At 44.8% G+C, this 25,829-nt stretch overlaps 1 protein-coding gene across 9 annotated transcripts in view; it reads right to left on the reverse strand.

The window, feature by feature from the left end:
* Nucleotides 1–25,829, reverse strand: part of LOC146567828 (receptor-type tyrosine-protein phosphatase mu-like) — a 219,885-nt gene that overhangs the window by 169,085 nt on the left and 24,971 nt on the right. For all 9 annotated transcript variants that reach the window (XM_085285668.1, XM_085285667.1, XM_085285664.1 and 6 more), the window contains exon 2: nt 8,718–8,831. In XM_085285668.1, coding sequence (XP_085141794.1) covers nt 8,718–8,831 — 114 coding nt within the window. The remainder of the gene's footprint in view (nt 1–8,717; nt 8,832–25,829) is intronic.

The raw sequence follows: 25,829 nt of genomic DNA on the forward strand, positions 1-25,829 counted from the left end.
ACTCTGGAGCAGCTGGCTGCCGGCGGAGCTCACGGGCACGTCACTGCAACTCCCCCTGGCTTCTGCTCCGCAGCTGCTGAGTGAGCCCTCATCTGGGACTCTCCTCAGCTCTTACTGGGACAGTGGCGCGGCTGCCCCTCTGTTGGTCGTCCTTGGTCTCTTGTGTTCTGGGGGCCTCTGGATGTCTGGAGTCTGGATCTCCTCCATACCTGCTTCATGCCCTGGAGGACAGGGCTGTGGCCCCCCCACACCCTCTAACAGATCATTACATGAAGGAACCTTTTAAAAACAAGCGCATCCATGCTCACAGGTGTACACACGGGTGATCACACACACACAAACTACACCCTTTTTGGCTCCTACCTCAAAGCACACTGTGCGCTGTCGATCTTATGTGCTGCATAATAATGTTTAATATTTAATATTTACTGTTATATTCCCATAGATCATCATGACGTTGTTTATTGTATTGCTCTCGTTTTCTTCTGCTTGTTTTCTTTTTGTCTCAACAGGTGATCCAGGAAAAGATAAAGAGGGGGAAAAAAAGAGACAAAGGTGATGAAGCAGATTTTCATTGTCTTTTCTCTCTATCTTATTTCTCCGTTTTCTTTCCCTCTCCTTCTGTTAACTTTCTTCCGAACTTTTCTTCTTTTTTTCTTTCCCGTCCCCGAGTCCAGTCTGGCCTGATTACAATAACTTAGAATAAAAATAACTAATAAAGATCAAATAAACAATGAGAATCAAGTGGGCCAGTATAGCAAAAGGCCCACTTTGGAAAGTAAATCTGTTGGGTATTTTTCTTGGCCTTCAGATAATAATTCTGATTGCTACAGTGCCAGACAGGACACAAAAATAAAAAAATAAAAAAATAAACAACAGGAAATCATCACTGACAAGAGGAGATAAGAAAATAAACGGTGCTCGTTAGTGTAATAAATCAGTAAATCCATAATTGATCTGTGTGTGTGTGAGAACAAATGGCTCATTTTGTCGACAGTGGAAATCTGTAATTGGAAGACTTCAGAATAAAAGCGCGACGTTTGCGTTAAAGCTCAGTAACTCTGAATGCACCCTCTTCCTCTGTGTGTGTGTGCGCGCGCTCTCATTATTGTGTCTTCACATCTCCGTGTCACGACTACAGCTGTCAATCTCCCGAGCTCACTGCTTTCACTTCCCTTCATCTTTCTGCAAAGTTTCTATGAAATTTAAATCGGTCGTCTTACAGCGAGCGTGTGTGCGGGTTGAAGGGCGTCTCTATGGTAACTGTACTGCAGTACTCCTTCAGTCAGCTGTCAGTTATGTTGTATCGCTTCAATGTTGCCATCGCTTCATCTGCAGATGACTTTCTGATTGATCGCTTGATGGTTTGGTGAGGTGGGGTCACTGTGGAGCCGTCAAACATTTTCTTTGCTTATTTGGGACAAATAAAGACTCGATAAAGAAACCACATTTAATGACTTTTCACTTATTTGTAACTAAAAAGCTAAAGCTGCAGTTCTGATTCGTACCACTGACTCCACATTCACATAAACATGTTCACAGCCTGATGATGCCACTTCATTACACATGTAGGCTTAACGTTTGCATTATTAGGGGCGTGGCCTCTTTGACAGGTGGATGGTGACAGCTTTCGGCTAGCTTCACCTGAGCTGGAGCTTTGGTGTGTTGTTGGAGCCTTTTAATGATATCATGTGACCAATAATATGGCTGCTGTGAGGTCACTGTAGTAACAGAGCGTCCAAGAAGGCGGAGCTCCATGTGAATGACATCAGCAGGTATCTGAGTGTGTGTTTGGATGTTTCACACACAAAAAGCTTTGTGGCCACATGCCACTCTGTAGCTTCCCCATCTTTCAGAGCATTTTCCTGGGAAAGTTGATCAACCTTCAAACGATGATTTCCTCACAGAGACTATTTTAACCTGAGCGTAGACTCGTGTTTGATTTCATTTCCTGGTTACCAGAGCGTTTTAATGTGTGTGCATGTGTCAGTGGATCAATGGACCTTGAGGAGAATCGATTAGAAAAACATGAGGTTTAATCACGGAAGGAAGAGGAGGACGAAGAGGAGAAGGAGAAGGAGGAGGAAGGAGCAAGAACAATCCAGACTGATGAAGAGCAAGTGAGAACAAAAGCTGTGATGAGTTTATTCTCAAATCAGCCATTTGTGCGTCTGCGGCTGATTAGTGTTTGTCTCACAGCTCGCGCCTCACTCCATGTTTAACACGGCCCAACAGCTGACTGAACCTTCATCTACAGCCAATTAGAAGACCCCATTTGTCTTCCTGACAAACATCAGAGCTGTTTTCAGGATGAGGTTTTCAGTTTCCTGGTGTTAAAAGACTCACTTTGTTTTTCTGATTTCATGTCAGATATAATCATAAAATACTGACATAATACATTCAAACCATCAGTCACACATGAACACAATCCACCACCATCACCACCATCACCATCATCACCTTCATCTTCACCATCATCATCTTCACCATCATCATCATCATCTTCACCACCATCATCATCATCATCATCATCATCACCATCATCATCACCATTATCACCATCATCTTCACCATCATCATCATCATCATCATCATCATCATCTTCACCATCTTCATCATCATCTTCACCATCATCATCATCACCATCTTCATCACAATCTTCACCATCATCTTCATCATCACCATCTTCATCACCATCACCATCTTCACCATCATCATCATCCTCATCATCACTTTCTGAAGGACATTTTTCAAACATCAAAGAGTCAGTAGAGCAGAGCAGAAATGAGGCAGAATGATTGGATTATGGTCGTTTCCTGTGTGACCTGGACGTCTCTGTGTTACAGTCATGTAATGCCATGTTTCTTTGTTTCTGTAAAATGATGACAGCAGTTTGTTGTGTTTGTTTTTTGCCACTCTGCAGAATTAACTGTGTCACAGTTCCCAGCACGTCATAGCCTGAAAAACCCAGAGTCAGAGCTCGGACTGTGAAATGGTCACATGTGTCAGCGTGCTGTCAGCTGATACATGTAGGCACTGAAACACCTTCATTCAAAGGTGAATGACGTCGCTGATGTGTGGACGTGTCTGTGGAGCTCCTAGGGATTATTCTGACTTCTTTGGTCACACATCTGTGTGTGTGTAGTTGTAGGTGTGTCAGGGTAAACACACGCATGTGCTGTGTGTGTCTGCTGTTTCTGTAGTAACTGAGGCATGCTGCAGGGCAAACAGCAGTGTGTGATTCAGCAGAGAAAGATTTCAGGTATGAGGTGTGAGTGGGCCCAAGGGGCCTGGCTCAGGGTCTGATCCTGTGAGCAAGGCTGGGGTCTGCTCTGTTTGTCTGCGTTTAGGTGCAGGTTATGGGTGGAGAAAGACACGGGTGGGTGTGGCTCAGGAGGTACATCGTCTACCAGTCGGCGGTTCAAACCCTGGCTGCTCCAGGCCAAAGAGTCCTCAAGCAAGACACTGAACCCTGAGTTACTGCTGATGCATTCATGGGAGTGTGAATGTTAGTATTTGTATGAAAGTGTGAATGAGGCATGTTGTGGTGGTGCTAGAAAACGCTGCTGCTAATCAGTGAGTGAACACCAAACCGACCAATCAGAGCTGCAGGAGGTGGAGGCGCTCGGATCGAACACTCGGCCAAACTTGATCTTCATCACGTTCTCAAAGGCCCGAGCGAGCGCTTCAAACTCTCTGCACCTGAGACACAGCTCCGCCTCCTCTTTCTCGCTATCGTCCAATCAGACCATAGGCAGAAAGAGAAACAAACACACACAGCCCCCGTTCGTGTCCTGGCGTTTCTTCTGCTCGTTAACCTCCCGCCCCCTCTCACCTGTGGGCCAATAATATACGACCCCTACCATCTGTAAACCAATCACCTCACACCCAGCTCACACACGCGCGCAGATGGAGGCAGTAATTCTATTACCCGAGCTGTACCGAGACGTGAGGAGAGGCAGCTGCACCGTATTTACTCTCTCTCTCACACACACACACACAGCAGGAAGTGTGTGTGTGTTTCCTGCTCTCAGAGGTTTATTTCAGGCGGCGAATGTGTGTTAAACTTTCTGAAAGCATCCACACAAACGTCGGGCAGAATCCCCGGCCAACAGGTTTGAAGGAGCAGTCCCACATTTACTTAAATCGGCCAATGGGGAGCTGGTGTGTCAGTGTGACCTCTCCTCTGATTGGTCGGATTTCAGCTGCAGTCACTCCATGTGTTTAAACTCCCTGAATGAGGCTTTAATTGCTTTTGGCAGGATGCTGATAGTGGCTTTATACACTACACACACACACACACACACACACATACGCACACACACACAGAGTCATGTTCAAAGAGTGAATCTACTGCATGCCGACACGCTGATAAACCCTTTAACACACTAATTAACCCAAAACACACACACACACACACATGCACGCACGCACACACACACACACTGAGTTTTCTTTTCTCTCATTTATTTGTGAAACAGTCCAAACTTTAAACTCTCTTCTCTCTCACCCACCTTTAAACAGTGTTTACCTGCAGCTGTGTGTGTGTGTGTGTGTCTAATCTCTTTTCAAATTCACTTTAAAGCCACAAACTGTGTGTCTGCACACTCGTGTGTGTGTGTGTGTGTTGTTTACAACAGCTTGTATTTTTTTAACACACACGCACAGAGAGAAAAAAGTGGTTTTGACCTCCAGGTCTCTTTGACACAGAAAGGCATTGTGGGAGTTATCACACAACAGACAGACCGAGTGTGTGTGTGTGTGTGTGTGTGTGTGTAGTGTATATATTTGCCTTGGAGCCTCCCTGCGTGTGTGTGTGTTTGCTGTGTACAGCTGGCAGTGAGCTGATAACAGCCCTATTAGAAATATTAATATACCCTGAACCCCACAGAGACACACACACTCACCAAAAGGCATGTGTGTGTGACTGCATGTGTGTGTGTATCCCCACCCTTATTGGAGCAAAAAACAGAAATAAACAACGACCGGAGAACCTCATAGAACCAGCAAACAGCACCACCACAGCACCTGTGAAGAACCAGTGGGCCACATCTGAAGGTTCTGACTCGGGTCAAAGTCCTCCTGCAAATGAATCAATTAAAAACTGTCCAGAGACAGCAGAATGAACCTGTAGAGCAAAATGTGGATCACTTACAGTTAATCTTTATGTTGACCTCATTATGAACCTTAAACGAGAAGCCACGTCCTTAATAAAGTTTAAGCCTTAATGAAATGTGAACAGGTGTTATAATGGGGAAAATTAACTCTAAAGACCCAAACAGTGCTTATTTCTGCTGTAGGGGTGTCCTCCCTGAGGTATAATATCATAGGTGCAAATAAACAGTTCACCTGGATGGTTCTCCTGTTCTTACTCACAGAATCCTTTAGTCAGGTTAGACCGTGTGGCGATCAGGACTGGACATTGCTGGGTTGTATTTATTATCCTTTATTTATACGGGTAAAAAGTCTCATTGAAATGTGCACCTCATTTCCAAGAGAAAGCTGGTTAAAGCCCAGACTCTGTTGGGTTCATATCTGGACCCCGTTGGGTTCAGGTCCAGACTCTGTTGAGTTCATATCTGGACCCCGTTGGGTTCAGTCCCAGACTCTGTTGGGTTCATATCTGGACCCCGTTGGGTTCAGGTCCAGACTATGTTGGGTTCAGGTCCAGACTCTGTTGGGTTCAAGCCTGTTTTCTCACAGCTCTGGAAACGCGCCCTGATATTCCTGTTGTCACTGTTGGCTGCAGGTCTGACTGACCCAGCTATTAATAAACTGAGTAAACAGGTTGTAGAAATGGACCAGACTAACTGAACTGGGAACACTGAAAGGCTCTGAAGACTGTTATTTATGAACATCTGGTTTTCAACTTGACAAACTAGAAACAAACCTCAGGAACATCTTCCACTGCCTCAACTGCTTTCCCTGCAAAACTAATAATTACTGTACTGTTGGCTCACTGCACTCAGCTGCTTCAGCTGGTCTGTAAGGAAGCTAAATATACCCGTGATGTCATGGCGTTACCAGCATCTGATCTGGTCTGGACTCGTTTATTTTTAGCTGACCAGACGTGCTAGTCACCAAAGAGAAAGATTAGCAAAGTTGCTTTCCAGGATCAGGTTAAATGATCTAAAAATCTCAGCTGGAACAGGCTGACGATGAGGAGGGGATGAAGTTTATCAGCTCGTCGTGAGCAGTAACAAACAGCTAACGACAGAAAGAAATCAGAGCAAGAAACATAGTCAGTCCAGAGGCTGAGACGGTGTGTGTGTGTGTGTGTGTGCAGCAGGAAAGAGTATTAGGGAAGATTACTGTTGTTCACACTGACAGCAGAGAGCAAGCCGGCGCTACATGGCTCAGATTAGATTGAACTTGTACCATTTATAAGAACATTAAATGGAGCCTGCAATCACTGGTCAATCGATTCTTCGCTGCAGCTCTGTGTGTGTGTGTGTGTCTGCAGTATTAAACCACCACTTTCACTGGAGAATGCTGTCTGTGTGGATGTTTTCCTCCCACCGATATCACATGCAGAAGTCCCATTGATAAAGTGTCTGTTTTTAGAGTAAAGGCGGTGGAGCGACGCTGGTCCTCGGCAGCCTTGGACACAGACAGAAGAGAGGCATGCGCCCAAAGGCACCAGAACAAATATCAAATAAATATTAAGCACCGCCTGCCGTTGGCCTGAAACATTATATTTGATTTAAAGAATCAGATGTGAGCTGCTGAAATTGACAAACGAGCTGAGATCACTCCTGCATGTTACTGCTTTGTGTCTGTGCTTCCACGAAGCTCCACATGTTCCAGATGTTTTAACACTGACTGTCTCCAGATCAGTGAGGTTTATTAACAGCTTTAACAAACTGCGGCTCTGAACTCTGACCCGATAACAGCTGTCTCTGGTTGAACCCATCACCTCCAAACAGAACCTCAGCTTCAGATTCGGGTGAAGCTGAGGCTCACCCCAACCAGTCGCAGCAGATGGCCCCGCCCCTCCCCGAGCCTGGCTCTGCCAGAGGTTTCTTCCTGTTAAAAGGGAGTTTTTCCTTCCCACTGTTGCCAAAGTGCTGCTCATCGGGGGTCATATGATTGTTGGGTTTTTCTCTCTAGTATTATTGTAGGGTCTACTGTACAATATAAAGCGCCGTTGAGGAGACTGTAGTTGTGATTTGGCGCTGTATAAATAAAACTGAATTGAATAGATTGGTCAGTTTTTCCTCCGAAGCAAGCTCAGCTGGGAGAAGGCTGAGTTTGGCCTCTGCTGTGGAGGGTGTGTTAGATTTAATGCCCTGTCTTGTCCTGCTCACTGCTCCACACATCAGCCAGGAGGAGATCGAAGCGAGGAGGAGTGTGTGTGTGTGTGTCCACTGGGAGAGAAGCTGTTTGCTCTCTGATTGCTTGGATTGGCTGCAATTAGTCACACACACAGTGAAACACACAAAAACCCTCTTTTATTGGAAAAGAGTAAAGGTGACAAACTCTCCTCTCGCCTCCTCCTCCTCCACCTCCTCTATAACTCACATTAAACAGGACAGTAACCACCTCCTTTCTGTGTGTCCTCGGTCAGCCTGTCTCTCACGTGATTGGCTCTGTGATTTAAGAGTGCTGCATTCTCATTCGTCAGCAGGGTAACCTCTGTGAGCATGTGACAAATGGCGGCTCGCTCACACACACACACACACACACACACACACAGTGGCAGGTCAATAGCAGACAAAAGGAAGGCTGCAGCAGCTTTTCCCTCAGTGCTGCCTTCAGGTGCAAAGCGCTGCAGTGCTGTGTTTAAGGACCTGTACAATAGTTGATTATAGGGAGAACACTCCCTCTCTGTCTGGTTACGACCGCCGTCCTCGGCTGCTCGGGACGAATTACGGTCACGACCGAGGTTAGCCTAACTGACCGTGTTACAGGTGTGTGGCACGCAGTGACAGGTAACGCCATTAGGCATGCAGAGCATAAACATGCCATTTATAGGGGCGTTGGTGTGAAGCCCGTGTGTCTGACAAAGGGTTGGGGGCTTGGTTGTAGACTGATGCGTACACAGCTCGGTCTGGCGCTCTGTGATTGGATCAGGCTTGCACCTGGTTGATGCAGCCATTTCCCATTTAGAGCGGCGTTCCTGCTTTCAGTAGTCCAGAGTTTGTTTTCAGACTCAAGCATCTCTTCGAGCTGTTTAACGACATACCCAGAGGATTGCACCTTGTTGTAAACAGTAAGTACTTATAAGCCTCGGCTCATCGAGCACAGGATTGATTAAATGAGCAACAGCAGAACCGGAGAGGCAAAGATATGCTGATGACCAATGTATGTGTGTCACAACACAAACGTACTTCAGGGTTTTTAAGAGTCAGAGGAAGACATGCATGCACCACCAAGACCCAGCTTCAGGAGACCCAGAAAGGTTCCCTGAGGAGCAATGTTCCCTCTAAGCTGAGCGCATGAGCAATCGCACACTGCTGACATGGTGTTCCCACACAGAAAATCTGCGCTGCGCACAAAAAAAAAATACAGCCTGAATTGGAATTAAAGTAAATACATGTATTTATTTTATTTCGCTGATTTTCTGCATGTGGAGACGCTGTCAGCAGTCATGCGCTCAGCTTAGAGGGAATCGTGCTGAGGAGCACCCGGGGAACCTTTGAGCTGCAGGAGGACTGCAGGAGGACTGCAGGAGGACTGCGGGGCCCTGACGGTGCTTTCAGAAAGACAAACAGTACCTGCAGGGATCCAGGGGGTGGCCAATCGGTCTCGGGTGTCTCCCTGCTCCCAGTCAAAGTCATCTTCTTTGGACTGGACCAGCGTGCAGTCAGGAGACCGACCAGATAGACAAGCTGAAAAAGAGACAGACAGATGCTCAGTTACCTTAGGTGAAACTAGGGCTGCTCGATTATGGCAAAAATGATAATCACGATTATTTTCACTGAAATTGAGATCTCGATTATTTGATGATATTTATTTAACCCTTTAAGACCTACTATAGAACCAAGTCCGCCAGAGCTTATATTATTTTTTTACATGTTGTAGTGCCATTTGTGGGAGCATTTCAAGTTGCTATGCATCAATACAACTGTTATAGCCCATAGTAACTACATTCATTGCAAAAAAGTGCAATAAACTACAAAAAAATTGAAAATCGTTTTTGTTTGTTTTTACATATATTTCTACTTGGAGAAATTTAAGAGGTTTATCCCTCAAAACTTTAAATACAATAAAGTTGCAAAAAATAGTTTACAACAACAGGAAATTTATTTTGAGTGTCTTCATAGTTTTATTTTGGAGATACAGCAATTTTTATATACTGCAGGAAAAACGAAAAAACAATCCTGTGATGCAAATTTGCAAAGAAAACAGCAGGTGCATCAAAATAAACTATTTCCAGCAGTGCAATTCGAGTTCTAAGCATCCCAGAAACTATTCAGAAAAGCATAAAGTCAAACATGACTTATAAAAACACCAGTATAGGCTTTTGAAGCCTACAAGTAAAAAACTACATTTTCCACGAAAATGACGTCACTTCCTGTTTCGGGCAGGAAATGGCGGACATGCGATAGTTCGCGCTGACGTCTGTTTCAATGTGGGAAGTGTTACGAACAGCTGATCAGATCGGCAAAGCGTGTTTCTGGAATATTATGTTTTTGTTCCTGCAAGCGCTTTTTATGCAATTTCTGCAAAGCTTTATGTGGAAGGAAACCGTGACCGAGGACAAGCTGATGGCATAAGATGTAAGTACAATTCCTCTGGTTTCATATGCAAAAAAAATTATTGTGCTAGCTTACATGGTTCCGGTTCTACAGGGATTCAAAAATAGTTACACAAAACGGAGCGTGCCGCTCTGACCTGCTTTAAAGGGTTAACAATAACAATGTATTGAATAATGACTTTAAAAAATAATATAAAATAGTGTGCAAATACTGAACAGTGCAAATGTTTGCAATATAAAATATAAATGAAAAATGTAAACATCTATGTTTAGTGAACTTTGCAGTGTTGCTCTGTGGTGCAGCTACACTGTAGCAAAGTTTACACACTATGTCTACTTGATCCACGTCTGACTCCGCGAACCCATGTTTCCACACCACTGAAGTTTTTTTTTTACCTCTCTTTTCAACCAACGGCAGTCACTCTCCTCTCCAAATAACTTCTGCTTAGCTTTCCGAGCTTCCCTCGGGACCTCTTAAATGCACAGAGGTGCGCTCGATTTGCCACACGGAGCAGCGCGAGAGTAAAGTATGAGGGAGGTGCTAATAATTTTTAATGATCGTTGAAAGCCCAGATCGTAATCGTGATTAAAATTAGATTAATTGAGCAGCCCTAGGTGAAACCACAGATAGGATTAAGGAAAAACTGTTCCTGAAGGCCCCGGCTTTAAGGCTGCGGACGGGGTTCGCTTTGAGTGATTTCTTGGAACCATTTCCAAAGATTGTACAGCAGACAAAAAACAAATTTGGATTTTCTCGGATCCACAGAGGCTCAAATATCTACGGACAGCCCCACTGACGATGAGACAAACATTGGTCGGCGGCAGAAACCTGGCTGGATCTCACTCATATGAGCAGAGTTAGTGGGTTCATCACCTCCATCACAGCAAGTCCCACCTAAAGACTGAGACACGGAGATGCTGCATACTAATGGCACATTAATGCGATCACAGGATCGACTACACTGTGCTTACAGAACCTCATCAATACGATCATTTCTTCTTCAGTGGTTTAGAAGTGAGGCTGTTATTTCCCCCTCTCTCTATTTGGATGATATAAAATGAATCTTATGATTATTGTTATGAACTGTGGAAAATGAGAAGTAAAGAGTAAAACCTGCGATATGAACCCCACTCCATGCTTTAAATTAACTAGGTGAGCAGTCTCCAGTCTGTGTTCTGTCTTCCAGCCGATGAAGAAACAGAAATTAGAGCTGGTGTAGAAACACTTCTGGATGCTTGGACACTGGAACTGATTTAAGGCTCGTGCAGTTCCTTCTTTCTCCTCATACATCAGCTGGAACGTTAACCACATATTTATTTCTTCAAGTCTCTTCCTCCCACAGCCCCCCACAGCCCCCAACAGCCCCCCACGGGACCCCCACAGGACTCTGTGTGTAGCATGCTGTTGAAATAATTACACAGAAAGTTTAATCAGCTCTGAAGACTCTGCTACTCACTGCTGCATCACTTTCATCTGGACATTTTTATTTATAGACTTTATTAGTATTTTTCTCCCATTATTTATTCCAGGTGTGGGTTTTTATACTTATTTATTGAAATCACATTATCAGCTCGTATACTTTGCACCTACATGTGATGATGTATTCAGAGTAACTGGGTCACGCGTGTTTGTACTGTGTTTAGTTCCATTACAGAAAGACTGCGGCCCGTTTGCCATTCATTTACTGATGTACAAGACGCACCAACATCCTCAGAACGAAGCAGGAAACCCGAACGCTCGACCAGTAATCAGCGAATCAATCACCTCATTGATTAATCGCTTCATTGATACAGACGTTCAAGTCGCACTTCCACCTTGTTTCTCGCTCGTCAGCAGAGAGCAGCTTGTAAACATATAATGTTCTTCAGAGTGAGACAGTTCCAGTTCATTACCATTTCCCAGCATGCTCTCTCTCTCTCTCTCACACACACACACACACACACACACACACACACACACACACACGCACACGCACACACAGGAGAATAATAGATGTAAACCTCCTCCTTCCTCTGTGACTCAAAGATGTCTAAATCCTTCCATTCATGCCGACACGCACACGCGCCTGTGTGTGAGGAGCCGTCATCTGAAAGCGTTGACATTAAATAGCGGGAAGGCTCATTTTCTTTCTTTGTAACAGAAGGCACATTAAACACACACACACACACACACACACACATTCGTCCCGCTGGGCAGTGTTAGCTCATCAACAGATACCAGACACAATCTGTTTCATTTGCTTCTATCCATGTGCATCTATATAACAAACACACACACACACACACACAGTAAGCTCTCTCTCTCCAACAGAAAACCAATCTCATCTCATGATCGCCCAACACTGCAGAAAGAGGTGTGTGTTTGTGTGTGTTTGTTTGTGTGTGTGTGTGTGTGTGTGTGTGTGGGTGTGAGAGAGACCGGACTTTGACTCTGACGTGTGGTTTTAATGTTTCATGTCGACATCCTGCGCTTTATTCTACCAGAGCAGCTTTGCATGATTCAGAGTTCAGATTAATCCTTCTTTGTCTGATTGGCTGCCCTTCTCCAGCTGCTGCTGTGTGCGGCATCTGAACACACACTATACACCAGCTGACAAACAACATTTCTGAGTGACATGTTCTGATGCTCAATCATCCAGGTGAGGAAACAGAAAATCCCCCAGAACGTTGGTTCTGTTCACCTGGATGTCTTCAGTGGGAGGAACGTTTCATCATCATCATCATCATCATCATCATCATCATCATCAGGTGACTCCTGATCAGAATCAGAATCAGAAACTTTATTGTCATTGTCACGAGAACAACGAAATGAAGAATGGTCCCCGATCATTGCATCATCCCTAGCAATATCAAAATATAAATAAAACAATAAAATTCAATAAATAATAAAATTCAATAAATAAGAACTCCTGATGACTCCTGAGGAGAGACGGCATCCATCCCACTTTGGATGGAGCAGCTCTCATTTCTAGAGATATGGACAAATTTATTAAACCTCCCAAAATATGACTATCCAGAGTTGGGACCAGGAAGCAGAGTTGCAGTCTTACACGCCTCTCTGCAGCTTCTCTCCTCCTGCTACCCCCCAAAAACCCATCTCCATAGAGACTGTGTCAGCTTCCAAACAGACAAAAAACAAACTAAAAACCAGCAACAAACAACGTAAACATAAACAATTACAAAGAAAGAACAATACAGTATCCACATCTGAACCAAAGAGTAAAACAGTGAAATGTGGATTATTAAATATCAGGTCTCTCTCCTCCAAGTCTCTGTTAGTACATGACTTAATAATTGATCAACAAATTGATTTACTCTGCCTTACAGAAACCTGGTTGCAGCAGGATGATTATGTTAGTGTAAATGAATCAACACCCCCGAGTCATTCTAACTACCAGAAACCTCGAAGCACAGGCCGAGGGGGAGGTGTGGCAGCAATTTTTCACACCAGCCTATTAATCAACCAAAGACCCAGACAGACTTTTAATTCATTTGAAAGCCTGATGCTTAGCCTCGTCCACCCCAGCTGTAAAACTCAGAAACCAGTCTTACTTGTTATCATCTATCGTCCACCTGGGCCTTACACAGAGTTTCTGTCTGATTTCTCAGACTTTTTATCTGATTTAGTTCTGAGCTCAGATAAAATAATTATTGTGGCTGATTTTAACATCCATGTAGATGCTAAAAATGACAGCCTCAACATGGCATTTAATTTGTTATTAGACTCAATTGGCTTCTGTCAAAATGTAAAAGAACCCACCCACCACTTTAATCACACTCTAGATCTTGTTTTAACATATGGCATAGAAACTGAACATTTAACAGTGTTTCCTGAAAACCCTCTCCTGTCTGATCATTTCCTGATAACATTTACATTTACAATAATTGATTACACAGCGGTGGAGAGTAGACTTTATCAAAGTAGATGTCTTTCTGAAAGCGCTGTAACTAAGTTTAAGAATATAATCCACCCACTGTTATCATCTTCAATGCTCATAGAGCAGAGCATGTCACAGCGAGTGAAGTAAGCTGTGTGGAGATAATGAAGAGGGATCCAAACACAGACTGCTTGTAAAGGTGTGAAGGTGGTTTATTGAAAGTAAAGTACAAAAGTAGAAAAACGGCAAACTGGACTGCAGACTATCTGAACTGGGAACAACTAAATTACAAAACACGAACCAGGACATGAACATGAAGAAGGATGGGCGGAGGTAAGTGATGACGGACAGCAGGGAGAACACATGGATGAAACACGATGGATGCACAGACGGATCAGTGACTACTACAGCAGAAGACACGACTTAAATACACTAAGAGAAACGGGGAGATTACACACAGCTGGGAGTAATTAACGAGACGAGACAAGGGAGGTAAACTGAACACACCCACATGAGACGCAGACCTTCACAATAAAACAGGAACAAGACATCACTACACAAAGACGCAGACCAGACACAGAACTAAACCCACACAAAACATGAGAACACAAACCCTGTGAACAAAACCCTAAACCAGAACCACAGTAATATAATCTATCGTAAATAATCAAAACACCAGAGAACCCCAAAACACTCCATAATGCAAAAATAAACCCAAAACATAATAAACTTAAAATGCTGTGTCGAACCGACCCAGAACCGTGAAAGAGCAGCTATCTGAACGCTACCCCAACAGAGGTCGATCATCTTGTTAATAATTTTACATCCTCACTACGTACGACTCTGGATACTGTAGCTCCTGTGAAAACTAAGGCCTCAAATCAGAAGTACCTGACTCCGTGGTATAATTCTCAAACACGTAGCCTAACGCAGATGACTCGTAATCTGGAGAGGAAATGGCGTGTCACAAATTTAGAGGATCATCATTTAGCCTGGAGAAATAGTTTGCTGCTTTATAAGAAAGCCCTCCACAAAGCCAGAACATCTTACTATTCGTCACTGATTGAAGAAAATAAGAACAACCCCAGGTTTCTCTTCAGCACTGTAGCCAGGCTGACAAAAAGTCAGAGCTCTTTTGAGCCAACCATCCCTTTAACGTTAACTAGTAATGACTTCATGAACTTCTTCACAAATAAAACTTTTATCATTAGAGAAAAAATTACCAGTAATCATCCCACACATGTAATATTATCTACAGCTACTCTTAGTACCATTGATGTTAAGTTAGACTCTTTTTCTCCAGTTGATCTTTCTGAGTTAACTTCAATAATTACTTCCTCCAAGCCATCAACGTGTCTTTTAGACCCCATTCCTACAAAACTGCTCAAAGAAGTCCTGCCATTAATTAATTCTTCGATCTTAAATATGATCAACCTATCTCTAATAATCAGCTATGTACCACAGGCCTTCAAGCTGGCTGTAGTTAAACCTTTACTCAAAAAGCATCTCTAGACCCAGCAGTTGTAGGTAATTATAGGCCAATCTTCAACCTTCCTTTCATATCAAAAATCCTTGAAAGAGTAGTTGTCAAACAGCTAACAGATCATCTGCTTGTCCTGCTAGACCTCAGTGCAGCGTTCGATACTGTCGACCATAATATCCTATTAGAGCGATTAGAGCATGCTGTAAATGGCCTGTATTTATATAGCGCTTTACTAGTCCCTAAGGACACCAAAGCGCTTTACATATCCAGTCATCCACCCATTTACACACACATTCACACACTGGTGATGGCAAGCTACATTGTAGCCACAGCCACCCTGGGGCGCACTGACAGAGGCGAGGCTGCCGGACACTGGCGCCACCGGGCCCTCTGACCACCACCAGTAGGCAACAGGTGAAGTGTCTTGCCCAAGGATAGAACGATCGAGACTGTCCAAGCCGGGTCTCAAACCGGCAACCTTCCGATTACAAGGCGAACTCCCAACTCTTGAGCCACGATCGCCCTGTAGGTATTACAGGTACTGTGCTGCAGTGGTTTGTATCATATCTATCTAATAGACTCCAGTTTGTGCATCTAAATGGAGAGTCCTCTTCACACACTGAGGTTAATTATGGAGTTCCACAGGGTTCAGTGCTAGGACCAATTCTGTTTACATTATACATGCTTACCTTAGGCAGCATCATTAGAAGACATAGCATACATTTACACTGCTATGCAGATGACACCAGCTCTATCTGTCCATGAAGCCAGATAACACACACCAATGAGTTAAACTGCAGGAATGTCTTAAAGACATAAAGACCTGGATGGCCGCTAACTTTCTGCTTCTTAATTCAGATCAAACTGAGGTTATTGTACTCGGCCCTGAAAATCTTACAAATATGGTATCTAAGCAGATTCTTACTCTGGGTGGCATTACCTTGGCCTCCAGTAACACTGTGAGGAACCTTGGAGTCATTTTTGACCAGGACATGTCCTTCAACGCACATATTAAACAAATATGTAAGACTGCTTTCTTCCATTTGTGCAACATCTCTAAAGTTAGAAATATCCTGTCTCAGAGTGATGCTGAAAAACTAGTTCATGCATTTATTACTTCCAGGCTGGACTACTGTAATTCATTATTATCAGGAAGTCCAAAAAACTCCCTGAAAAGCCTTCAGTTAATCCAAAATGCTGCAGCAAGAGTCCTGACAGGGACTAGAAAGAGAGCAGATTTCTCCTGTTTTGGCTTCCCTTCATTAGCTTCCTGTTAAATCCAGAATTCAAAATCCTGCTCCTCACATACAAGGCCTTAAATAATCAGGCCCCATCTTATCTTAATGACCTTGTAGTACCATATCACCCTATTAGAGCACTTCACTCTCACACTGCAGGCCTACTTGTTGTTCCTGGAGTATTTAAAGCCGCCTGAGCCATGGTTGCCATGGCTCAGGGGGTTGGGAAGCGTATCTGTAACCGGAAGGTCGCCAGTTCGATCCCCGGGCTCTCTGTCCTGGTCGTTGTGTCCTTGGGCAAGACACTTCACCTAACGCCTACTGGTGTTGGCCAAAGGGGCCGATGGCGCGATATGGCAGCCTCGCTTCTGTCAGTCCCAGGGCAGCTGTGGCTACAACTGTAGCTTGCCTCCACCAGTGTGTGAATGAATAGTGGCATTGTAAAGCGCTTTGGGTGCCTTGAAAAGCGCTATATAAATCCAATCCATTATTATTATTATTAAAAGTAGAATGGGAGGCAGAGCCTTCAGTTTTCAGGCCCCTCTTCTGTGGAACCAGCTTCCAGTTTGGATTCGGGAGACAGACACTATCTCTAGTTTTAAGATTAGGCTTAAAACTTTCCTTTTTGCTAAAGCATATAGTTAGGGCTGGACCAGGTGACCCTGAATCCTCCTTTAGTTATGCTGCAATAGACTGCTGGGGGATACCCATGATGCATTGAGTTTTTCCTTTCCAGTCACCTTTCTCACTCACTATGTATTAACAGACCTCTCTGCATTGAATCATACTTGTTATTAACCTCTGTCTCTCTTCCACAGCATGTCTTTTATCCTGTCTTCCTTCTCTCAGCCCAACCGGTCGCAGCAGATAGCCCCTCCCTCCCTGAGCCTGGTTCTGCCGGTGGTTTCTTTCCGTTTGGATCTTTAGCCATCAGAGTTGTTGTCTTAAGGCTAAGAAAGATGCCAAGCGAATTTATTTTACCAAGTGGATCATCATGGCCTTGTCATATTGGTCCATTTGATTGACCTTTATTATAATTATGAATTTATTTTATTTTCGGTTGCTACAAACGGGACAGACACTCGAAGCATTTACTCACAAGAAGGCAGTTTATTGGCGACACTTTTAACTCACAAGTTAGGTTAACTTTAACAATCTGCAGTTAGTTTGTGAGAGGACAGATTCATGACACACTGATTAGATGAGCTTCAGGCAAACAAATTCCCAGCATTACTTCATCTCATTGCTTAAAAATGATCTACGATCAGAAATAGAGGAGTCCCGAGGTTCATGCTGTTGTGGCTTCAATACTTATGGAGAAATCGCCTCGGAGTTGTCATACAGATTACTTTATTCAGTACATAAGGATCAGCGCATCCACGTAACTGTCAACTGCTAAGCTAGCACACGCACATACAGCCGGCGTACCTGTGTACTTCAGGTAATTTCAAAATAAGAGTTTGAACATTACACATGCTAGGTAAGGATCCAAAAGAAAACTCAGTTCACTCACCTTTTTACAAGACTTTGTTTACACAGACGTGAGAGCTATGGTGTACCACAAGATCCTGTATTGGGACCCAGAGTTTTTGCCACAGTTGCCCCCAGACTCTGGAACTCTCTCCTTCTGAGCTTGACATCTGTGGACTCAGTGGTCTTTGGTTATCAATCAACCAAAGACCCAGACAGACTTTTAATTCTTTGTAAGCCTGATACATAGCCTTGTCGACCCCAGCTGTAAAACTCAGAAACCAGTCTTACTTGTTATCATCTATCGTCCACCTGGGCCTTACACAGAGTTTCTGTCTGATTTCTCAGACTTTATATCTGATTTAGTTCTGAGCTCAGACAAAATCATTATTGTGGGTGATTTTAACATCCATGTAGATGCTAAAGAGGACAGCCACAACTACACCTATTACAGCTAAGGGAGGATTCAGTGTTGGTTGTAGACTGCTGGGGGATTCCCATGGTGCACTGGGTGTTTCTTCTTCACTCACTATGTGTTAATAGATCTCTCTGCACTGAACCATACTTGTTATTAATCTCTGTCTCTCTTACACAGCTTGTCTTTATCCTGTCCTCCTCCTCTCTCCCCAACCAATCACAGCAGATGGCCCCGCCCCTCCCTGAGCCTGGTTCTGTTGGAGGTTTCTTCCTGTTAAAAGGGAGTTTTTCCTTCCCACTGTGGCCAAAGTGCTTGCTCATAGGGGGTCATATGATTGTTGGGTTTTTTCTCTGTACAGTATGTATTATTGTATGATCTACTGTACAATATAAAGCACCTTGAGGCTACCATTGTTGTGATTTGGTGCTATATAATTGAAATTTGAATTGAGTTGAACTCCTTCAGTCTCAGTTGACTGCAGGTTTCCAACCTTATAAACAGTAATGACTGACACCAGCAGCACTGACTAACAACAGGCTGTGAGGTCAGTTTATGATCATTAATATGCAAAAGGACCATTGACCACTGATCAAAGATCATTGATCAAAGACCACTGATCAGTGGCCATGAGTACCATTCACAGAGAGTTGGGGAATGGCTGCAATCACAGCACTCCTCAAACCAGCGTTCCTCCCTATCCAGGATGTGTACATCCTCATCATTGAAACTGTCCACTGGCCTGTAGGTGTAAATAGACTGAAGAGTCCTGGCCTGACGAGGTAGCTCTTCTGTTTTGTGCCTTCCGCACAACACTGTTTGGTTTCCCCAATGTATAAATCATGGCAATCCTCCTGGCACTTTACAGTTTTTCACTGCCAAGCTGGCTCCCAAATGGCAAGGGCCGGGTGGTGCAGCAGGTTGGTCCAGTAGTTTTGGAGGATTTGGGGGAGGATATGATAGTCCATGTCTCAAAACTAACACCTTGTTATCCCACAGCCACACAACTGGAGGAGCAACAACAACACCATTTGAAAGAAATATTCGAGGAGGAAACTGTGGATGAGAACTTTTTGGGCTTTCCAGACACCAGCACTAATACTTTGCTAACATCTGGGTATCCCGAGGAACGTAACAGCAAAACAGGCGGGGAGGATCAAAACAAAAACTTGCTGACATTTGTAACCAATGATGAAGAGGAGGACACATCACAGCACGAAGAACTAATATGAAATGATAAAAAATAATAATATTACTCAGGCTAGAAGTCGCTTTTCCTTAGGGGAGGAGTGTGGCGATCACCAGATCCAAGTCCTGTCAGCAGCTGATGTGGTTGATTGTTGGTTTGGTGCTGCATGGTACTTTTAGTTTAATGAGCTAGACTGGCATGAACAGGAGAGGGTTAGGGTTTTTTCCTTTGTTACGAACTTGTATGTCCATGTGTTTGTTTGTGCAGGTGTTGTGTTTTTTCTATGTTAATTTAGCTGTGCCAGGGCCCTGTTCCGATTGGTGCGTGGATATACTGCCCCGGCGTGATTGGATCCAGCTGGAGGACCCGCCCATTAAAAGGAGGCAGGAGTGCTACAGCGGGAGAGGCCCTCGCGTTTCTCCTCATCACCCAGCAGTAGTCCTGTGGTAGCCGCTGGCTGCAGTATACGCTTGAAAGTTGTGGAAGTGGAGTGGGTAGGGGTGAGCTGCCATTTCTTTTGATCACCCGTTTTCTCCTGTTTTGAGTTAGTTAAGGAGGTCAGACTCTGTCTTTATTTTTGACTTTGTTTTGGTAAGGTCAGGGGTGCGGGATTTGTGTAGGTTTGTTTTGTTTATTGTTTTGGCCTTGGCTCACCCTGAAGTGTTGACACTCCTGTTTTGGTTCTCTTTATTCACATTGTAAATAAATCACCTCATATCTAACGGATTGGTTTCGTGTGACTGCTTGGGTCTTGGGGGGGAAGCGAGTGCCTCGCTCATGTTATGGCCTGGCCCTAGACGGGTCGTAACATGAATTGGGGGCTCGTCCTCTGCCTTTTTCTGTGGGTTTTCGCGTGTGTTTGGTCTGTTGGCGGTTTTCTTGGGTGTGGGGGTGGTAGGTGTGTGGAATTATGGAGTTTTCTTTGGATGATTTTGTTACTTCGCCTTCATGGGATAAAATAGTGAAGTGCAGGAAGGCGGATTTGCTTATTATTGCTAGTTGTTATGATATTCAAGTGTCCTATGGTGCCCGCAAAGCGGAGGTTAGGGACGCTTTGTGTGCAGAGCTGGTGGAGCGAGGCATCCTTCCTGCCCCGAAGGCAGCTGTAGAGCAGCCTGATGGCGGGGGTGTGAAGGTGGCTCCGGAGGCTGAGCCGGGGCCGGATGCCAAAGGGCCTGTTAACGTGCTACCAGCCGAGGCGGACTCTGATGCAGCCGAGGCGGACTCTGATGCAGCCGAGGCGGACTCTGACGCAGCCGAGGCGGACTCTGATGCAGCCGAGGCGGACTCTGATGCTGCTGGGGCAAAGATTGAAGCAGCTGGGTCTGGTACGGCCGGGGAACCCCTGGCGGGGCGGTCTACGGAAGATCTCCGTTTGACCCTCCGTATAAGGGAGGTGGAAACCCGTGCTAAAGAGCTTGAGGTACAAGCAATGCACCTCCGTGTCAGAGCTTTGGAGCTGGAGCGAAAGCCCTCCACATCTGCCTCTAGTCATCCTAGTACGTCCACCGCTGTCCCAATAAGTTTTGACATCACTAGGCACGTTAAACTGGTTCCCCCGTTTCGTGAGGCCAAAGTGGATTCCTATTTTAACGCTTTTGAGCGTATAGCGGCCGCGTTAAGCTGGCCGAAGGAATTTTGGCCGCTGCTGTTGCAATGCAAACTGGTTGGCAAAGCCCAGGAGGTGTATATCGGATCCAGCTCTATCCCTGTTCAAGTGTTCACTGACCATAACACATTGGTATTTCTCTCCCAGATGCAAAACTCAAATCAGAGACTTATGCGTTGGTCCCTTCTTTTGCAAGACTTCAACTGCAGATCAAGCATAAGAAAGGGACGGAAAATGTCATCGCGGACGCCCTGTCGAGAGCGATTTTGTAGTTTAGGAATTAAACAATAGGAGGATTGTTTAAATCTTATGGAAGGGGGTGTTACGAACTTGTATGTCCATGTGTTTGTTTGTGCAGGTGTTGTGTTTTTTCTATGTTAATTTAGCTGTGCCAGGGCCCTGTTCCGATTGGTGCGTGGATATACTGCCCCGGCGTGATTGGATCCAGCTGGAGGACCCGCCCATTAAAAGGAGGCTGGAGTGCTACAGCGGGAGAGGCCCTCGCGTTTCTCCTCATCACCCAGCAGTAGTCCTGTGGTAGCCGCTGGCTGCAGTATACGCTTGAAAGTTGTGGAAGTGGAGTGGGTAGGGGTGAGCTGCCATTTCTTTTGATCACCCGTTTTCTCCTGTTTTGAGTTAGTTAAGGAGGTCAGACTCTGTCTTTATTTTTGACTTTGTTTTGGTAAGGTCAGGGGTGCGGGATTTGTGTAGGTTTGTTTTGTTTATTGTTTTGGCCTTGGCTCACCCTGAAGTGTTGACACTCCCGTTTTGGTTCTGTTTATTCACATTGTAAATAAATCACCTCATATCTAACGGATTGGTTTCGTGTGACTGCTTGGGTCTTGGGGGGGAAGCGAGTGCCTCGCTCATGTTATGGCCTGGCCCTAGACGGGTCGTAACACCTTTATAAATGAACTGTGTTAACTGATCATTCATGAAAGGTCAAACCACAGGTGAAGGTGCAGGTAAGGATCACCTGCAGGACACTGCTGAGCTTCAACACTCATGTTCTCCCCAAAGGAAGTAAACAGCTAGAAGACAGAGGGGTGCGCTTGATTTACAACACTGTTGCTCTGACACCGTCCACCTTTACTCTGACAGCAGCACTGTACGTCAGCTGTATTCAGTCCGACTGAAACATGTTCTCACATTGCTCTCGTTTCTACATGCGTGGAAGCTGCTTACGGCGAGCTAGTCTGACGCTCGCCGTCTTCCTGTCTGTCCGTCCCGCTCCGTTTGTTCGCCCTCATCTCATCACAGAAACAAAGCTGAGAGTTTCAGAGGGATCACACGCTGTCGGGCATTCTTCTTCTTCGCCTCGACAGGAAATGACACAAACACACACACACACCTCCAGGGATCTCTCTCTCTTACACACACACACGCAGTCTTTCCATCACATTCCACACCCTCTTTGTGTGTGTGTGTGTGTGTGTGTGTGTGTGTGTGTGTGTGTGTGTGTGTGTGTGTACGCTGGTAGAGTGATGAGAGAGAGAAGAAAACGCTGCCTGAGGGTACACACACTCTGCCTTGTGTGTATGTGTGTAGCAGGTGTAATTAATCATAATGTTCAGTGATCGATCGCCTGCCCTCTTTATTCTCCGGTCCTCTGATCAATAACTGTTAATGGTCCTCTCCTAAAACTTGTACAGGAGTTTTAACCCTTTACAGACAAACCCAAACTAAAGTCTAATTTCAAAGTGCACACCTGTGTCAGTGTCCAATCAATAATCAATAAAGATCACACTGATCTCAGCCCAAAGTAATCAACTAAACCAGGTGTGTCCCGCCCACACACAGGTGACCCAGCTGGTCTTGATAGATAATGTCCCCGTTCATAACACCACCTGGTTCAAGGCTTAAAGTCTACATGATTAGGGGTGTGGCCTTTACTTTCTAAGTAAATATATTTCTAAAGGTGCTCCTGACATGAAACGTTGTTAACGAGCCATCAAACCACCGATGATCTTATGTGTAAGCTCCACACAAGATGTCACTTATGGAAGCTGCAGAAAGACTTGAATCAGAAAAGCTCTAAGTAATGCACTGGTATGTATCCACGCTCACCACAAAAGACTGCAGAGCATCCAAGAAGGCAGAGCTCGAGTTTGATTGGATGATACTGATCAGCAGGTATCTGTGACTGTGTGATGCTACCATTCACTCTGAAGGCGGCTAAATGTTACCAAACCATCCCCCGACCTGCCCAACAAATACAGGAGGACTGTAACGTAGATCCCCCCTCGTGTGTTTAATAAAGTCACACAGTGGGAGCTGTAGCCCACAGGCCTGCTGATATGATGGAGGCGGGTATAGAGATTGAAAATGTGACGTGATTCAGGGGTAAAACCACAAAGGATTCTGGGAACTCGTGGCAAGAGGTACTAGTGCTCGCAGGCTTTCAATTGAAATCAATTACACAGCGATAAAAAGAAACACAAAAAATGTCAAGAAGCTGTTGTATTATTAACTGCAATAGCCGGTCGCATGACAGCCACGGGAAGCCGACGGGTAAAGAGATCGGTTGTTATCGGATTACGTCGTTGAAGAGAAATAGTTCGAGCCGTGTTTCCGAAGTAACAAAGACGCGACGGGTGGCCTGGATTGCAGCCATTCAAAGAGCAAATATAACGTCCCAGAACACTCCAGCTCACAGGTTAGTCTGCTCCAAGCATTTACACAAAGGTCAGTCTGCTGTAGTAGTTAATACGTCATTTTTCTTAACTTAATTGGTGATATAGGTTACAAGCAAGTCTGGTGCTGAACAGAAATTGTCGTGCTATGCTCCTTTATTTATTGTGCATAAACAGTGAATTATCCTGACACAATATTGTGTTTCGCTTCTGTTATTACCATGGTACATTGACAAAAACATATACTTTTATTCACAGGATAAAACAGGTTTTTTTTGTATCACTAATTGTCCAGTACGATTACAGCATACAGTATTGTTGTCACTGCTACATTTCTGTGATGAACCAGAAATTATTTCCACTACTAATTAATTACCGTTGAGCTCAAAGGTCCTATTAATAAACGGTTAACGAATGTGTATTTATGAAGACGATTTGTGAGACTGGTAAACTTTGTTTGTACGATGGTCTTTCTTTCGGTGCATTTCAAGGTCCTGCACCCATCCATCGGTAAACTGTACCTGGGCTTGTTGCAGTGACCTGAAGTTACTAAACTTCATGAGTGTATGCACTCACTCCAAGAACCGTATGATTATAAATATGAGCATGGTGAAAGTTGGGGAGCACGCTAACGTCTTTTGTCCACTCTGTGCTCGTAAGGGTCTGACCCTTTCACTCCTTTGATTTTTTCCTCGTATCTTTCCTTTGACTTTTCATCAAGTCCGTCTTTGTACGGACCGGCATTGTTCTCCTTCGTTTTGTACATAACTTTTTGGGGGGGCAAAGAAAAAGCAAGAAGGTATTGGAACCGGAAAGGTTTTGCGGTGCTGCAAATGCAAACATTTGATGCTGTACTTGGATTGTTTTGCCACTAGTACCCGGCATGCAATGCGCAAAAGTCATGTTGTCTGTCAATCTCTATTTAGACTCGGGTTCAGCTTATCAATGGTGAGACAGTGAGTTTATTCTAAAAACAGAGAAGAAGAAAAACTACAAACCCGCCAATCAGAGCACAGGATAGAAGAAAAAGTGAAGAATTAAAAAAGAAAAGCGATGAAGAATCTAAGACAAAAGATCAATGAACCATTTAAAAGACAGAGAAAATGAGAAAGAAGAAAACTGAATTTAACCAAACAATAAATAAATAACTGAGATAAGGTGAGAAATATCCCGACGACGGGACAGAAATAGAGCAACTGTTGCAGTTCAGTGAATAACGAGCAAAAACAGGAAGACAGAAACTGAGACGACCTCACGTCACTCGCCGTTTCATGTTCTATCTGACTGATAAGAAACCATCAAACACAGGAGACAGACAGAAGGAGCAAGGATTTCTGCTAAAGAAAGAGAAAATGACACAAGGCGAGGAAACATTCGAAGAATCCGGAGGAGAAACAGCTGGAGGAGGCCGGCAGTCCTCCCTCCCACACTCGGGCTCTGAGCTCCGCCCGCGGGAGCAGCCGGACTCCTTCGGACTCCGCAGAGATCTGATAACATTTCGCTGATCTGCTGGTGGGCCGGATTAGACCCCTGCTGCTGCTCTAATCCAGCCTAATCTGTCAGCAGCCAGCCAATCACACACAGCGAGGGCTGGCGCTGCGCCTGGGTGGAGCCACCCTCGCCCTCCTCTCCCTCTCTCTCTGAAGTATGTGAGGCTGAATGAAGCCATCTGGTACAGATTAGGAAAATGACTCGTTTGTGGTTTTGTCTCTAAAGCTCCTTCAGCCTCCTCCTCCGAGTTTTTATTAACGACTCAGACTGAAAGACTTTATTTAACTCTTTGATCCTCGAATGTGAGAGCAGCTAAAGTGAACAAACTTTATTTAAACCAGGAGACGTGACAAAAACCTTCTCAGAGCAGCAAGGCGAGCTGCATGAGGCCACCTGAGACTGTTCCTAATAAAGAGGCCACGGCTTGGTCCTGGTTGATGACTCAGCACGGCCGACTGCTGTGAGCTGGGCACCGTGCTGAGGCGCAGGGCCGGGAGGTAAAGCTTGACGTTTATCCTCGAGGCCAACGAGCTTCCATTGAACTGTCTCCTCAATGTTGGGGAGACGAGGAGCTCAGGGTAGAGCTCTACACCAATGAAAGGAGCAGCTGAGGTGATTCAGTGTCGCTGCTTGGACACTGCTAGCGTAATGGACAGGTTTCTGATGAGGCTCCCACACAAACACAAAGCACAGGATGAAGCATTGCCACATATGCTTCCAAGC

Source organism: Mchenga conophoros, linkage group LG9, assembly GCF_057382185.1.
Source record: "Mchenga conophoros isolate Kocher_MC1m ecotype Shallow Benthic linkage group LG9, M_conophoros_male_GT1.1, whole genome shotgun sequence".
Classification (NCBI taxonomy): domain Eukaryota; kingdom Metazoa; phylum Chordata; class Actinopteri; order Cichliformes; family Cichlidae; genus Mchenga; species Mchenga conophoros.